This window comes from Convolutriloba macropyga, chromosome 3 (assembly GCF_964194025.1).
Source record: "Convolutriloba macropyga chromosome 3, txConMacr16.3, whole genome shotgun sequence".
NCBI classification, from domain to species: Eukaryota; Metazoa; Xenacoelomorpha; order Acoela; family Convolutidae; genus Convolutriloba; species Convolutriloba macropyga.
Window position 1 is genome coordinate 30,226,869 of NC_134470.1, and position 18,282 is coordinate 30,245,150.

General features: G+C 37.0%; 2 protein-coding genes across 6 annotated transcripts in view; one reads left to right on the forward strand and one right to left on the reverse strand.

The window, feature by feature from the left end:
• LOC142336146 (dynein beta chain, ciliary-like) overlaps positions 1–11,023 on the reverse strand; it is a 226,683-nt gene extending 215,660 nt beyond the window's left edge. For all 5 annotated transcript variants that reach the window (XM_075384733.1, XM_075384736.1, XM_075384734.1 and 2 more), the window contains exons 1-3: positions 10,897–11,023; positions 2,586–3,102; positions 1,795–2,040 (exon numbers count right to left, since the gene is read on the reverse strand). In XM_075384733.1, the coding sequence (XP_075240848.1) occupies positions 1,795–2,040; positions 2,586–3,102; positions 10,897–11,003 (870 nt within the window). In that variant the 5' untranslated portion in view covers positions 11,004–11,023. The remainder of the gene's footprint in view (positions 1–1,794; positions 2,041–2,585; positions 3,103–10,896) is intronic.
• Positions 1–18,282, forward strand: part of LOC142336147 (multiple coagulation factor deficiency protein 2 homolog) — a 548,941-nt gene that overhangs the window by 209,728 nt on the left and 320,931 nt on the right. The gene's annotated exons all lie outside the window — the stretch shown is intronic.

The window sequence follows — 18,282 nt, forward strand, 5'->3', positions numbered from 1 at the left end:
CACTCGGAAAGTTAAAACAGTCAGGTAAAACTTTTGCATAAAGAAGACACACGTTTACAACCATTGCCTTAAACTTCGTTCGAGAGCAATTAAAAACGCTGCATAGAAAAATGAGAAAACGCTAAATACAGACTATAAAATGGTAACAAACACGAATCAATCTTTTGAAAAAGTCATCATTTTGATAAATCAATTCCATTAGAACAATTCAAATTATTTTTAAACCCCATTTATTGTGAGCACTTTTCTTAGGCCAATTGAAGTCTTCCTTTATCTCTCCATAAAAACATGATTCTATTTTACTCTACATTTGGTGACCCCTAGGCAAAACATCCGCTGATCAGTATTGTAAATCTACGTGGTCAAACCTATCAGCATTAAAAAATTGTTAATTACAAACGCAGAATAAAATTTGTCCAAATAATGATTCAATGCATTAACTGAAAAAATGTTACAAACACTCGAAACAGCCCCAGAAAACACTAATTTTGAGCATATCATGACTTTGTTTAATGCATGATATCTGAAAATCCAAAAAAGTTGCAGACTATGAGGATAAGCACAAAGTCAACAGAAAGATCGGATCATTTACTTCACTTCTGCTTTCTTCATTTACTGCACTTCTGAGTCGTTAAAAACGTCCCAGTTGAGAAAAACTTTTGTTACATTCTTCAAACAAAATGAATTCAAAAGTGTTTAAAATGTTTAGGAAACCTTGAGTAAAATAGTTGGCGGTACGCACATATCACTGTACAATCATTTATAAAAAATTCAACAAAATAGTTATCTTTTCAAACCGCAAACATTGAAACCAAATCAGCAACCTATTTTTTGTGCAAACATTCTAGTCAAAATTTTTGTAAGACAACTTTTCCTTTAGAACTTACGTTACCGTCATTGGTAGTAAGAAAGCAAATTAAAAATGTATTGTTAAAATTTAGCCCACTTCAATAATTAAATCAATCATTGTTGATAGATCAATTTCTGACTAGACACTTATTTCAAACTCCCCCTCCCTTTGGGCGAGTGCAATGAAACTGAAAAACCATGTATAAATGTTTAGCTCCCCTCAAACCGGGTGAGTCTAATTTGAAGAAGAAATACTCTCCTCCCGTCATTTGGTGAGGTCACCTTGCATACAACTCCCCACGAATTGGATAAACTTCATTGGCTAGATCATTGAGAATAGAACTACACAAGGATCAAGAGTCAAAATCAGCTTCATGCAAAAGAAAGCGCGCAATTAATCAAAATAACACATAACAACAGTGGCCATAGATCAATTCATGCGAACTTTAATTGAGCCTTGAAAAACGAACGGATCCTCAACTGATGGGAGGATAGATCATTCCAAAGAATCACAATCAAATCGTTAAGGATGAAACATCAATTGGAATTCTTTTGCCATATTTAGGAAGAAGGTGGAATTCGTCATAGAGTTTTTTTATCGACACCTGTGACTATACGACACATGTGACTATCGCTTTACGCTCTAGTACCTTCAGCAAATTATCATAACGGTCCGGTCAGAAATTCCATTGAAATTATCAGATGACGAAACCAAATATTAAAGAAATGGTACACGTAGAAAAACTTCCAACGCATCGATGATTTTCGAAGGCGAGAGCAGATTTTAACAAGGAAACCGACACTCCTGTTTGAGTTCAAAAATTTATGGCCGCTTGTTAGCTGTCGTTTAAATACAAGCTCTTGAAATTTCGCAAACAGTTTTGTTCTTAGCCAAACTTTCCAGCTTTGTTGACACCGTACAAAATCATTTTTTATTGAAAAAACCTTTTTCAACTCGTTCCGCATCTCATGGACTCCAGTTGCATATTTGTTGTTCTGCTGTTCCAAATAGGCAACCAGATCCCTTGTGGTCTCAGAGTGGAGTTGTGACTGGATCTTCCTGAGTGAAATGACCCTCTCGTGCCAGAGCGCCTCCTCGTGAACTACACAAGGGATGCCAGCGTGTCCCTCCACTGGGATCTCTCGAGAGACACGTTGCAGTTCATCTATCGGCTCTATTTTGAGCAGAACCTGCAAGATGGGAAAAATTTGCAACTTTACGCTATGTATTTGCAATATAAGAGTCGCAAAATTAATAACGCACACAACATCAGCATTCAAGTTCCCTTTCTAATTTGATCAAAATTATTTAGAGCATTGGAAACTACTAAAAAGCCACATATTACCAAATGCGCAAAAGGTACGCAATAATCAAGCACGTATAAAAAATTAGAATAGTAAAACTCCATATTACAATATGAAGAACATGGAATTCGTACACCTTCCTACAATTCTTAGTACAATTATATCGAATTGGTACGCAGAGATAATCGAGAAACTACAGGTGACATTAAAGTTGAAATGGGAGTCTTAATTGAATTGGAGAAAAGCTTTAAGTATTAGATTCTATTGAAAATTTCAGTTAACACACAAATTTAACTTGAAGACCCCTTAAGTATGACTCAGGAATGCATTAAAACGTCTGGAACTCAATTTGGTGATGTTACTAATCTGGCTCAATAAAAATTAGCAGCAAATGTTTTATTTTTGGGTTCCGGAGCTTGGTTGAGTTTTACCTTGAGTTGCTTTGTCCAGTTTATCACAGTTGTTTCTATGACGTGAGTTATAGATTTGTTTCGTTTCGACTGAGACTTGATATCCTGCAGCACTTCGATACTCGGATACGGGAGAGAAACGTCGCCCTTCTTCAACACTTGCGAAAACTCAGACGATGCCAGAAATCTGTGCATGAGGTCCACATACTTATCCCCAATAATTGCCGGCTTTTTGGACGCTGCAGCTCCTTGATGACTGGCTTGGTGGTCTTCATTGGTAACCGTGGGAAGATACAGATCTCTCGATAACCAGTTAATGTTCTCCAAAACGTCAACTGAGTTGTCGAAAAACGCTATATTGTTGGTCCAGTTTGCCTGGTTGAGCTTGGAAGAGAGTCCCAATTTGACAAATGTCATGCATCTGGAAATGTTGGTCTCTTCAGGCGTAGAAAGACTCGAAAGAAGGAGACCAGATTGCAGTTGATACACATACAGGCACCGATTGTCCTCATTTGAACAGAAGTTTGCGATGTTGCTCCTGAAACATTAGAGAACAAGTAATAGTTTATGACTTTTACATAGCTCACAACCGATAGTATCGGTGAACAGGACAGTTTATCAAGCGCAAACTCATCGCTGTGTCTGGTAATTGATTGCTACTTTCGGGAATCAAATTTAGTTCACTTTTGTCAGCCTTTAATGACAATTTATATTGTAAACGGACAGCTAATAAATAGCCCGGTGAATCTGCTGACAATAAACAAAAAACATAGCAGGACAAGTCCTGAAGTACAATTAAAATTTTATTGATTAAACAAAAACTAGACCTAGAACGGACTATGAGTGAATTGGAAAAACCATTTCAAAAAATCAGATTAAAAAATCGAAAAAACCAGTAAAAACCAAAGTGAAATTGCCGCATGTGAACAAAAACCACTAGCGAGAAAACAAATTTTTGTTCAAACACTCACTCTAAAATTTCACTCTAAATTCAAACTCTCACTCACTTTAAAATTAGAGTAAAAAAATTTCACGCAGCAAAACCACTCGCTTTTCACTTCACTTCCTGTTTTGGGGTGACCAAAATCACTACTCCAATTTGACTTCAAAAATCATGAAGATGTGTGAACAGATCTGAAAAAAAGACAGCACCCCAATACAATTCAAAATCATTGAATTGTAAAAACAAAATCTCAGACAAGAATAGAGTTCGACCTAAAATTTGATTGACAAACAAATTTATTCAGTAAACAAATCTAAAAAGGCACCTTTACCCTTCACATACCATTGCTTTTGCTGAACAACGTTTGATTTTGCGCTAAAACTAATATCAGTATAAAATTTGAGCTCAAAATATTGCATCCGTATTCCCTTTCTCAAACAACAACGCAAGAAAAATCAATAGATGATAGATGGCTTCAAAATGATGACATTGACTATGATGAAATTAACAAAAAATTTATTCAACAAACAAAACAATGTTCAGAGAATTTTAGTTAATCTCAAGTTTTTGGCCCAAAAGTCAACAAAAAAGAAAAACTAAATGGTGGTAAATTTATACAAATACAAAATGAGCCAGTAGAAAATAGGACTGCAACGAGAAAAATTGATAGCAGCCATCCGTTCTTCCAGCACTAATTAAAGGAAAAAAGGAAAACAAGTTATAAACCAAAATTGGTGTTTTACTGTCCGTCAGCAAATATGGAAACAAGTAAACAGTGGGACTTAGCGCAAAAATGAGTTTTTTAAATTTATTTTGTTATACTAGACATTTAATTCTTGCTTGCAACAAACTGAACTGAATAACACCTCGTTTGTAAAAGAATGTCTCGTAAATTGATATTATAAAACGATGGAGCAAATGCCAGCTTCTGACATCAATAATTGTGTCAAAATTTAGCTTCTAAAGGGAAAAAATATTTGTATAATTCTACTACTTCTCATTAGCAGAACACGAACCCCAACTTTTTAATAGAAAAACAATTCAACCATAAAGTGTCGTCAAAGATGTTCAAATTTTTTGAAATAAGAAAAAAAACATAAATCGTATTACCTCAAACGCTGAATAGAATGAAATCAACAAGTTAGACGAGTTTCAAATTTAGCATTTTAGCAAGCAGTTAATTTAAAATTAATTTTAATTCATGTGTACTATATTCGCACAATTTTCAAGTTTCCATAATTTCAAGCAAATCCAACAAGATTTCCTTTTCAATGTTTACGTTACAAATTGAAAAAGAGTTTGAAAGAATTTATGAACTTCTCTACCTCAAAAACGGACACTTTCGTATCACAAGGAACTCACGCTGGTGGATTCCGGTGTATGGCGATTTCATGCTTCCACCAATTTTAGAGCTTTTAGAGAAAGTATGAACAAAAGCCACTCAAACATCAGTTTAGAAAAACTGGCAGTGTTTAAAAGCAGTGTTTTTTCATCGTTTTTTTTTAATCAAAATTTCAATTAAACGAAAACCTTTCGACCTACATAAAAGATTTTCTTAAAAAACTGAAAATAAAATAAAAACTTAGAGGACGAAAAAACCCGAGAATAGTAGAAAAAAGACCACAAAATCCCCTTTGAGCTCCGGTCCTTTAAAGATTGATTTTCAGAACGCTTTCAATTCAATCAAAGGGCTCTCAATTCTGCTGCTTTTGGAGTTCATTCTGCTACTTGAAACAGTTTTTTTTTATTTAAATGGGGAATCAAACTATAACTAGTAAATCGGAAGTAACAACAGGGCTCCCTAATGTGGCCTCTTCTTTTTGCTCTTACAATATGGCCAACAAAAAAAATGATCAAAGCAAAGTTCCAAAATTTGCCACACCACTCATGGTACCTTGATGATAGGATTATCACTGGAAAAGACCACGCCTTGGTGCAAACAATTGCAATTCTGTGCGAGGAAGGCCATGAAAGAAGTTTAGTTCTGCATAGAGACAAATGTGACATATGGTCATCTTCTGAGCTACTAATTTCAGACAAACAAAACAAAACCGTAGCGAACGATTAGAAAAACTTGGTGCTGCAATTAGTATTCCTGAATATGTTGCATCTTGTCTGCAAAAAAATGCGCACTAGGAGTTTTAAGATATTGTTTGGGTTCGCCCAAATTCTGTACTATTTGAGAACAACAAATTTTCAGAAAACGTATTGAAAAATTCAGTTTTTTTAAAAAAATAACGTCAGACACTCTAAAATCTCGTTGGTACCCCCTTTTCAGATAGTGCTTGGTTGAAGGCAAGCCTCACGAATAACTTGTCCGGCTTAAGTGTATACACAGGTCTATGGAACAGTTTACAGCAGCTTATATTGGTTGTGTGACCTCAGTTTCAGGTGTTGCTGGTAAAACATCAGATATTCAGTAACACGACATTCAGATATTCAGCTGCACTCATTTAAAAAATCGATTGATGCAATTTGTCATCTTGAATTTGCAGACTTTACTCAAACAAAGATTCAGGAGGCGCACTGCAGTTTCGGACAGTTTTGAAAGACAAACAGACATGTTAGAGAGAAACCGCTCATCTAAGAACACTGTCAATCCTACAAGCAGGGGCCTGGCTAGTTGCTTCTGCTGTTCCAGGCTTTAGGCCTGCATCTGCAAGCAACCGAATTTCGACTCAGTGCAAAATACCGCATAGGTATCCCGATATATAAAAGTGAACGACGGCGTCAATATTGCAAATCAGGAACACTAGACATCTTTGGTAACCACGAAGTTTGGTGACACGGCAAGGGCGATGGTACAGCTAGACACGATCGCAATCGAGATCCTCTAATCGCAACTTTATCGTCTGAAAATCTCTTGTTCTGGAGAAAAAAGATTCCTGATAGCAATAGCTGAGCAGGCGACTTTTTGTACCCTATGGAATGCTGAACAGCGCGCTGCCTTCGGAGTTACCATTACTTCGTTGCTGCACTCAAAAGCAATTTCTAAAGCGGTGCTTTCTCGTCTATAATAAAGAAAACACTAAAGAGAATGGCCGTACTACCAGATAATCGCGGTTTCTATTCTGAGGGATTATCGGTGGCTTACAGTAGATTGCCTCAGTCATCATCTATAAATGCTATCAGAGGATCAGCTTCTTTGCTTTTTGGAAAAATCGATTTTAAGCCTAACCCCAGATTTGATCTATTGACAAGGAAGCTTCCTTGTGACAAACCTGTAATTGTTTCTGCTTCCACCATTGCAGCCAGATCAGAAACCAATACCGGATTTATCATGTTCTAACAAAACAATTCAATTGCCTTGCAAGCGAATGAGCTCCGACGTGCCTCTTTCTCGATTCAGCATTTTTGTTTTTGATAGCTGCAGTCTTGACGATCGCAATAAAACTTCTAACAAGAGTGTGAAGGAAGATATGACATTTTAGGACTCGGTAGCACTGATTTAGTTCTTTAAAAAAACCTTGAGGCTTAAATGAAGCAACAATTGTTTTCAATTTTATAATGAAATTTCAAACAATAATATTAATATTAATAGTAATAATAAATAAAAAAAAATTTGTCACGAGAGTATAGTCAGAATTCTTGTAACAGAACCTTGAAGATTGGCACTGAGAGCTTTTTTCTAGGAGCAAATTGTTTGGGCAACCTTAGAACAATCGAACCTCTAGAGAATGTGAAGTGGCACCACGTCATCAGCATCACTATGCCCGCAAAAAAGCAAAAGCAGCAACTATACTAAATGTTCAGTCGAGAAGCTTCTGGAAATAGTCACTCAGTCAAAATATAAGGTTGTTATCTATGGACAGCATCTTTGACCAACTAAAACTTGAAACCACTTCTTGTTATAGACTGGTTTTCTACGTTCTCATAAGAGAAGCAAGTCGTTGGTGCAGATCGAGCGATTTGGGAAGAGCCATCCAAAGTCAAACGTTACACGCATCGACGTTTTATCGTTCTGTGTCTCAATGCGTATTTCCGCTTTTCAAGCCACAAGAATCAGATTTAGATCGTAAGAACTCGCAAAGACATTAAACGCTGGAAAGTTTTTTTCCAATAGAGCCTTCTTGATTTTTGTAAAACTGATTGATGATAAATAAGCAGGTTAATGTGGGCATAAATTATTAAGCACATTACGAATATGTAAGAACATGTAATTAGTAAATTAGATGACGTGCAAAACATCAATTTTTGTTGAACGGACATCACCGATCAGTTCAACTTTTCAAGAGAATTTCATTGATACAAAATAATAGTCAACTCCTAATGTAGGACAAAATTTTAATACACTGCCAGATCACCTCTAAGAACTCAATTTTTCAAAAGTGAAAAAATATTTTATGAAACAAATTCCCTGCTACCTCTTCATGGGCTCGGTTATCGGCCAAGTAGAAAACGAAAATTTAATTTAATTGCTATCGAGCATGAAGACTCAGACTCAAAAACACTTATAAAATAAGTTGAAAGCCATTGCTACTACTCCGTGCCAATGGCCGACGAGCAATCTATTCAACTGCTCGCTTTCAATTTTGCATCGCAAACATACGCATTTAAAAGATTAGCACAAGGACTGAGCCGAAGTGTCAGCGCACTCCGCTCATTCATGACAGAATCTTGACCCCGTAATTACAGCTGACAAATGTTTTCAACACGTAGACGATATTGGAGTAGGTGCTAATGATCTCCCAGATATGCTGGAAAAACTATCAGCAGTCTTAACGTGCATTAGAGAATCAGGAATGGAGCTAGCTACAGATAAATGCGCCTTTGGTTTGAAGGAAATTCAGCTTTTGGGGAACACGATAACTTCAGAGGGTTTGACCCCCATCAAACAGAAAATCGCGACGTTTCTCAGAACATTCAAGATGCCGAAAAATGTTAAGCAAACAAAAAGAATGATCGGTTTCTTCAATTTTTACACAGCCTTCATACCAACGCTCGGGAGAAAAACTGCTTCCTTTTTAAAGATTAATTAAGAAAGAAACAGACTTCGAAATAAACGAGGAGCACAGCATAATGTTAAAGAAACTGACACAAGATCTACAATCAGACTGCGAAATATCACTGAGGCTACCGATGACCAATAGACAATATGTCATTATGGCCGGTGCATCATTCTATGCCGCCGGATTTGTATTAATGATCGAGGATTGCATCAAAACAGCAAACAGAACGTCTGAACACAAAATATATGCACCTGTAAGTTTCGGTTCACGTATTTTTAAACTGAATCAACTCAAGATGTCAATCTACGCGAAAGAATTTCTTGCCGTTCATTTTGCCCTTGATATGTTTGCAAACATCCTTTGGGGATGCCATAAACCAGTACTAGTCTGAACAGACAACAGAGCTGTCACCAAATTTTTTCAAACAAAGGTCATTCCACAAACGCTGTGGAACGCATTAGATCACGTCTTGAGTTTTAACATAATACTAGGACATATCCCTGGAAAAGCGAACCTCGCAGCACATTACCTCTCAAAGATACACATAAACCCGAAGGAAAAACTCACACTTCGCATCAACTCGAAAATACCAATCAGTGAAGTCCAAATTGACACTACCGCCGAATGCCCGGACAACTCAATTAATACACTCCTGCACGAAACATCCAAGGAAAAGACTAAGAAACGCCATCTCCTTCAAACCGTCAACGAAACAGATCAAACAGAAATCGTTGAAGAGGTTCATATTCAACAACTAAAACCGGCGCAACTCCAAGCAATACATGAACACAATCCAATGGATGACTTTGATACAACCGGACACTAGCCATCGAATCTAAGAGCCGAACAACAAAAAGACTCAGACGTCAAAAGAGTTATCCTTTGGTTCGAAAGAGGCCCACCGACAACTGGCCAATATCTCTCAACACACTTGACAAAGTACCTGAAGCAATACCCAAGACTCGCTATTTTTGACGGAATGCTACACAGAAAGTTCTACAACCATACAGGCAACAGCTCCATCAAACAATACTGTGTTCCAATTCACTTGCGGAGGAAACTACTCTTCCGCATCCACAACAGTGTCTGGAGCGGACATAAAGGAGTGTCACGCACCATAGCCGAATTTCGAAAACGGTTTTATTTCCCCAATTTCACACTAACTGACTACATCAGAAACTACGTGAGCTGTTTACAAACGAAACCTAGTCCCACAGCAGCTCTGAGACCACCTCTACAACCAATGTCTTCCGTACAAAATGTAGTACAACTCCAACTACCAATGCAATTACGAAGGGAATAATTGAGAATCTAATCCCTGGGGCATCTGATGCCTCCACCCACACACCACAAAGAGAGTGACGATAAGCCATAAAACTGACGTTGCGGCCCCCCACGATAAAAGTTTTCCAACCCATGCTAAACGCTTTTCTAGATAGCCGCAGTATCGAGCATGAAGAATCATACTCAAATAAAACTTATAAAATATTCACTATCTATTAATAGAATAAACTCAATTCTGATTGGACAAAAATTTAAACAAAAAGTATAAATAAGAAATGCATAACGCGAATTATTCATTCATTCTTCAATTGGTTCTTGTGAAACTTAGTGCTTTTTGTCATCCTCAGAATTTGTGAAATTTTCTCATCTTAGCAGAATAACGGACACTTGCGAATCTAAACACTTAAAAAAATATTTGGGAAAAGAAACATAAAAACCGCACTTAAACCATAAAAATCAGAAGGAACTCTTTCAGTAGAGGCGCTATAAGGAGAGATACCATAAATGCTGAAGAAAGAAAGTCGGCATGCGAAATCCCGTGCTGCTTAGTGCAGATTATTTGCGGCCCAAGAGCACGTGCTATAATTTTATATAAGGATTTACTGGATCTTCCTCCCCCCCCCAGTACGTTATGCGCCCCCAGTTACAGAGCACGTGCCATTACATAGTAAATCATTATGTAAAAATATGGCACGTGCGACTGGGGGTGCAAATAATACGCGCCCACTAAGCTGGGGGGGGGGGCACAAACGGAAAAGATCCGATTTACTATGCAAAAGCACGTGCTCTGTAACTGGGGGTTGCATGACGTACTGAGGGTGTAGAAACGGAAACGATCTGACCACTCATCTGTTAGCAGCAATGAGAAAAAAAGAGGAAAAAGAGGATACTATTCATTTTAGATTACACGAACAACGACACTACTTAAAGCAAGAAATGTACTACACACTAAAAACACATAAAATGTACTAGACACCTGAAACACACCTGAACTGTAGTTCAGGTAAATTTTTGCCTGAACGAGTTCAGGTGTCGTTACCTGAAAAAATCTAACTGAGACAAATCTACCTGAACTGTTCAGGTAAGTTCAGGTGTTTTTTCAGGTAAATTTACCTGATGTTTTTTTAGAGCGAGCAAAACTAATTTAGTAACGTACCTTGAATCTGAGTCTGAGATGAATGCCTTAACTTCATCGCCGCGGGGTCTGAGTGAAGAAATTATTTTTGACTCAAACCAAACAATATGCTCGTCAGTTCCAGTCATTGATTCAAAATTACATTTCTGATCCTGAAATAAAGCAGATTAGTCGGATAGTTCAGATTATGGTCCCTTAGAGGGCGCATGTAACGTAAAGGAAATAGGGGTCTTTCCCATTAGTAGTAGTAGTAGTAGTAGTAGTAGTAGTAGTAGTAGTAGTAGTAGTAGTAGTAGTAGTAGTAGTAGTAGTAGTAGGGATTTGGCCCTTCGGTGTCGTCGGGCGCGGGGACTGTGTCCCGGTTCTTTGTCCATGGTTGCTGTTAAATTTTCCACGTATCGCTGACTAGTTCGTTGTAACTCGTTTCAAAATGATGCCACAGATAATTGAGTAGTCGACCTTTCAAACCCAATGCATTTCCGAATTGTAAACTGTGTGGAAGTCTATTCACAAGAGCACAAGTTCTAAAGAAGAAGCTTTGCTGACAAATTTCAAGGCGTGGTTTTGAATGTTCGAATTTCAGTTCGTTCTCACTCCGTAATGAACGTGTGGTGGTCCTCAAGCAGACAAATTGATCAATATTGAAGTTGAAATGACCCGTAAGAATTTTAGAAAGAAAAAGTAAATCCTGTAATTGTAGATATAAAGAAAGCGGTAAGATACGACTGCAATAAAGTAGTTCTCTATAATTGTTATTGCTCGTGCTGTTGATCCATTTCAAACTCTTTTTCTGAACACTTTCAAGTACTTTTGTGTTTGTTACATTAGCAAACCAACAAACACTTCCGTATAATAAAACGGGCAATACCATAGATTTGTACAAGTTTAATTTAATTGACGGATTTAGGTGTGGTGAGCTTCTTTTTAACATGAAAAGAACTCCGAGCGCTTTGTTCGCGGACTTTTTTATGTGGACATTATACCCCAAAACTCATACTGCAAAACTCATCGATGCAAGTGCCAAGATGGGCACCCAGTAATTTGACCAGTTTTGTGGCTCGCAGCCAGAAGTCACTTTTTGTTTGCGTTTTGACAAACTTCTCGTTGTGAAAGTTTTGATGTTTCTTCGGATACACTGCTTTCCATTTCTGACTTGCTGCACTTGAGTCCAGTCGATGTTGTATCTTCCATCTATAATTGAAAAGACCCAATATGCCAGCCGGTTGACTCCAAATTTCCAATATCCAATCAAAAATAAACCAGTTTTCAGTAGCCTAAAAATCTATAATCCCCTACCCGTGTTTTAATAACCCCCGATTACAAATTATGTGTCGTTAAATAACACGTTACTATGTATAATGGGACTGAAACAGAATAGGGATCCTTCCCATTATAGCCCCCCATAATGATATGTTAACCATGATTGGGCGGTCATCAGTTAACTGACCACTAAGCTAGGAGGCTATAATGGGAAAGACCCCAGAACACAGCGATATAATGGGAACGAACCCAGAACGCAGCGCAGTCGAGAAACTACATGAAGGAAAAAAGAGCATATTTCGGGTCTTTCCCATTAGAGCCCCCATCTTAGTGGTCAGATAACCTATAGCCCCCGAATCATGGTAATTATATCATAATGGGGGGCTAAAATTTTATGGAGACCCCATATTTCAATTGATCATGACGTTATACGGTTGCTACAAAAAATTTTCGGTCTCTACACAACAATTTGTAGTTTTGTAAAAAAAAGACTTGAATATCAAAATTAGTATGTTTTCAGGGTATGTGCTTGTGGGTTTTTTGCAAATGATAGAGAAATATATTTTAAAAAAACTCACAATCCATTGCTATCATTGAAAGCAAAGTCTTATAACTATCCTCAGACATTGAGTACAAACATAGCCACGTTAAAAACAAAAATTAGAAATCTTAAACCAGTAGGATTTATTGTTGAATTCTCCTATATCCAAAGCAGGCTTTTATATGACGTTGCAAATTTTTAGAATGGATGGGTTATCGAATAAAAGCCAATAATTTTTGCTTTTGATTGACAATCAATCTTGGTTTCATTTGCGGGCAGAGGCAGTTTGAAATCAATAGACGTTTATTTTTCTCATAAATAAAAGAGAACACGACTAATCAAAAGACAGGTTTGCTGGAGTAAATAGGGGGTTAGAATGCCTGAAAAGTAATTTCGATCAGAAAAAGCAAGAGTTTATTTTTTGTTCGTGACTTGAAGTTTGCCGTCTTCACAATTTCGAATATTTCAGTTCAATTCAGCGAAAAAAGTTGACGTAAAACAAAACGAACCAAGTTAGATTTTGAGTTGAATTAAGTTGTCAGCGGCGTAAACCAAGAACAGTTTGAACAGAAAAAGCGCTCAAAGAACCTGGTTCTCCTCGGGACTAAGCCAGACAGCGAGAACACTGAAGCATCTGAAAATCGTCTTGTTTCTGAAATTGCCGAGTCCCTGAAAGTAAACGTGAAATTTGAATGTCAAAGAATTGGCAAACAAAATACAGAAGGCAAACAGCTGCTTCGAATAAAGTGCGAGACAGAAAAAATGAAATGGGACCTTCTAAAGGTAGCGAAGAGCTTAAAAGAAAATGGACGATTCAAGTACGTATTTATACAACCCGATCTAACAAAAACCGAACAAGAAAATAGAAAGAAAATGGTGGCAGAATTAAAAGAGAAAAGACTGCTGAATCCTTCCACCAAGTACAAAATTAAAGGCAATCAAATCGTTGAAAACAGAGGATCGTGACTAACAATTTGTTTATGGAACGTGGAAGGTGCTAAAGGAACACTATCAACGTGTACAAGTGAAGCAATCGCATACGATATCTTGCTATTAACAGAAACTCTCAGTGTAAATTCAGTCGAAATACCTGGTTTTACATGCTTCTGCACAAAGGCAATAAAAAGCGGGAAGGGGCGGCCGCAAAGCGGCGTAGCAATTGCACTGAATAAACAATTAAGAATTACATGCAATGTTCTCCATCAGAACAATAAATTATTAGCATTGCAGATCAAAGAATTCAGCCTAATTATAATTGTAGCATATTTTCCGCCAAAAACAGATCTAGAGACAAAATATCAAGCACTTACCGAAGCTTTTCAATGCTGTCAAGGCAAAGCACGTATGGTCCTGGGCGGCGACTTCAATTGCAGGCTTGACTCATCCGAAAGAGGCAACTCACCTTGCGAATTTTTAATTATTTGGAATCTTCATTGTGTTAACGATATTAAAGAGGTAAAGTACGAATTTCAGTACGGTAAAAGCGTTATCGATTTATTTTTCGTAAGCAAGGAACTCCTAGAACATTTTAACGAGAAAAAGATCAACAATTCATTGTTAACAAAGCACAAGCCGCTTTCTTGCTGCTTTGATCTAAAACACAGACAAGGTATAGCTGAAAGCAGAAAGAAGCAAATGCGTGAATTTGATATTGAGCAATTGAACGAATGAATGAAAAGCGTTCAAAATCCACACGATAGCAACGCTTTGGACACATCGTATGACGAATTCGCCAAGGCTATTCAAGAATCGGCAACCGTTATGCATGAAAGAAAATCACCGAAATGGTTCAAAAGAGAACTGTACATATTGCAGCTGAAAGCTGGATACAGACAGAGACATAAAGCAGATTCTGATTACTTTAAAATGAAAAGAGCCTTTAAGCAACTTTGCAGAAAACACAAAATGATGCATGAAATAGATCGTGAAAGTTTCATAATCAGAAAAGCGGAATCGGAAAGGCTAGAATTTTGGAAAATTCTGAAATCAAAGAAAGTTTTAACAAAATTATCTGGAATTACAATTCCAGTTTGGAAATCATATTTCGAAGGTCTATTTAAAGCTGAGGGCGAAATATCTGATAAACTTCTAGACAAGCAAACCTTAGGAAACCACGATTATTGTTTTTCAAACTGGAAATATACCGGGTATTTGAATGATCCAATAACACTGGAAGAAATTACCGATGAAGCTTCAAAGTTAAAAGCTGGTAAGGCAGCGGGACCAGATGGAATAACCAACACTAATATTAAATTAGGTTTTCATCCAATGCAAAGATACGTATTCCATTTATTTAACCTCTGCTTTGCGGAGCATAATGTACCCCGAATTTGGAAGTTATCATATGTTAAACCACTGTACAAAGGCAAAGGGAGCAAAGCAGAACCAAGTTCCTACAGAGGAATTAGCCTATTATGTTGCATGTACAAGTTGTTCTCGGGTACCATTTACCAGCGTTTGCGATCATGGGTCGAGAAAAATCAAATTTTACCACCAAGCCAATATGGTTTTAGACGCAAACTGTCAACAATCGACGCAGTTTTGCACTTAAAAAGAGCAATCAAACATAACATCAGCTGCAGTGGCAAATACTATGCCTGCTTCATTGACTACGAAAAAGCTTTCGACTTCGTGAATAGGAACCTGCTGCTTACAAAACTGATCAAAATGGGGCTCCATGGGAACATTCTACACACAATACAATCAGTGCTAAAATGCAACTTCCAGCAGATCTTTGATGGAGAATTCCTGTCAAACGAGATTGAACAGAAAACAGGAGTAGCACAAGGAGACAAACTCTCACCACTCTTGTTTAGTTTATTCATAGCTGATTTATATTTTGAGTTGAAATGCAAGGGTCTAGATGTTATATTTTACGGTGATGACTTAGTACTTGGGAGCCATAGCCAAGGCCAACTACAAAAAAGTTTGAATAATCTGAACACGTATTGTAGCAGGATTTATTTGAAAATTAATGTGAACAAGACAAAATGCATGAAATTTAGAAGAGGTGGCTGTCGATGACAAATTCTATATATCGAGAAAAGAAGTTGAATTTGCTAACACCTTCTGTTATCTAGGTGTAATTTTTTCGAGCACGTTATCTCCCAGTCACCATCTAAGCCATCTAATGAAAAAAGCCTATCAATCAGTAGCTTCAATAAACCAGAAACTAAATCTGCAGAAAGTCAACTTCAACTCAGCACAACAACTCTTTAATTCAATTGTTTTTCCAGCCTCAACTTACAGATTAGAGACGTACATCGATGAACTTTTTGAAATAGATATAAAACAACATTACCGGAAATCAGAAGCCGTTTTTTGGAAAAGTTGGTGCGGAGTAAGCAAGTACACCTCAACCACAACGCTTTTAAACAAATTGATGTTTTATGATATACACGGACTGAAGGACTGCCCGCCAAAACACAGGAGAATAATTGCAAAGTTCTATGCCAATGGACTGCACAATAATTTTTGTTGTATGGAAGGTTGTTATCAATGGGAGGAAAACTTATGTGTGTGCAGATTTTGCGAAAGAACTCTTTTATCAACAGACCATATTCTTTATTGTAGTCACTTTTTAAATTTGACACCTTTACAGAAGTTCTATAAACTCTTAAACAGTTAAATTTAATGCTCATTTCTGAATCTGTAAATAATTTGGACAATTTGTCAGTGTGATCTGATGTTTAATTCAATCTCCTTCTTCTTCTTCGTTTTCTTCTGAAATAATTCTATCTTCTAAGATAGAATTCTATTAATTCTATCTAGTTGAATTAATTCTATCTTTTGAAATCGAAATAAAACAACATTACCGGAAAATAGAAGCCGTTTTTTGGAAAAGTTGGTGCGGAGTAAGCAAGTACACCTCAACCACAACGCTTTTAAACAAATTGATGTTTTATGATATACACGGACTGAAGGACTGCCCGCCAAAACACAAAAGAGTAATTGCCAAGTTCTATGCCAATGGACTGCACAATAATTTTTGTTGTATGGAAGGTTGTTGCCAGTGGGAGAAAAACCTATGTGTTTGCAGATTTTGCGAAAGAACTCTTTATTCAACCGACCATATTCTTTATTGTAGTCACTTTTTAAACTTGACACCTTTAAAAAAGTTCTATAAACTCTTAAACAATTAAATTTAGTATTTTCTGAATCTGTGAATAATTTGGACGATTTGTCAGTGTGATCTGATACTTAATTCAATCTTCTCTTCTTCTTCTACTTCATTTCTATTTCCTTATACTGAAGTCAAAGAAAGTTTTAGCAAAAGTATCCAAAATTACAATTCCAACTTGGGAATCATATTTCGGAGGTCTATTTAAAGCTGAGGGCGAAATATCATATGAGCTTTTAGACGAGCAAACATTAGGAAACCACGATTATTGTTTTTCAAACTGGAAATGTACCGGACATTTGAATGATCCAATAACACTATAAAAAATTACCGAGGAAGCTTCAAAGTTAAAAGCTGGCAAAGCAGCGGGATCAGATTGAATAACCAACACTAGTATTGAATTAGGTTTTCAGTCAAGGCAAAGATACGTATTCCATTTACATCTGCTTTGCGGAGCATAATATACCCGGACTTTGGAAGTTATCATATATTAAACCACTGTACGAGGACAGAGGGAGCAAAACAGAACCAAAATCCTATAGAGGCATTAGTCTGTTATCTTGCATGTACAAGTTGTTTACGGATATCATATACCAGCGTTTGCGAATATGGGTCGAGCGAAATCAAATTTTACCATCAGGTCAATATGGTTCAGACGCAAACTGTCCACAATCGACGCAGTTTTGCACTTGAAAAAAAGCAATCAAGCATAACATCAGCTGCAATGGCAAATACTATGCCTGCTTCATTGACTACGAAAAAGCTTTCAATTTCGTAAATAGGAACGCGCTGCTTACAAAACTGATAAAAACGGGGCTCCATGGGAACATGCTACACACAATACAATCAGTGCTAAAATGCAACTTCAAGCAGATCCTTGATGGTGAATTCTTGTCAAATGAGATTGCACAGAAATCAGGGGAAGCACAAGGAGAAAAACTCTCATCACTCTTATTTAGTTTATTCATAGCTGAGTTATCTTTTGAGTTGAAATGCAAGGCTCTAGATGTTATATTTTACGCTGATGACTTAGTATTTGGAAGCCACAGCCAATGCCAACTACAACAAAGTTTGAATGGTCTGAACACGTATTGTAGCAGGAATTATTTGAAAATTAATGTAAACAAAACAAAATGCATAAAATTTAGAAGATTTGGCCGTTTAGCTGTTGATAAAAAATTCTATATATCGAGAAGAGAAATTGAATTTACTAACACCTTTTGTTATCTAGGTGTAATTTTTTCGGGCACGTTATCTCCCAGTCATCATCTAAAGCATCTAATGAACAAAGCTTATCAATCAGTAGCTTCAATAAACCAAAAACTAAACCTACAGAAGGTCAACTTCAACTCAGCACAACAACTCTTCAATTCATTTTTTTTCTAGCCTCAACTTACGGATTGGAGACGTAATTCGATGAACTTTTTGAAATCGAAATTAAACAACACTACAGGAAAATAGAAGCCGTTTTTTGGAAAAATTGGTG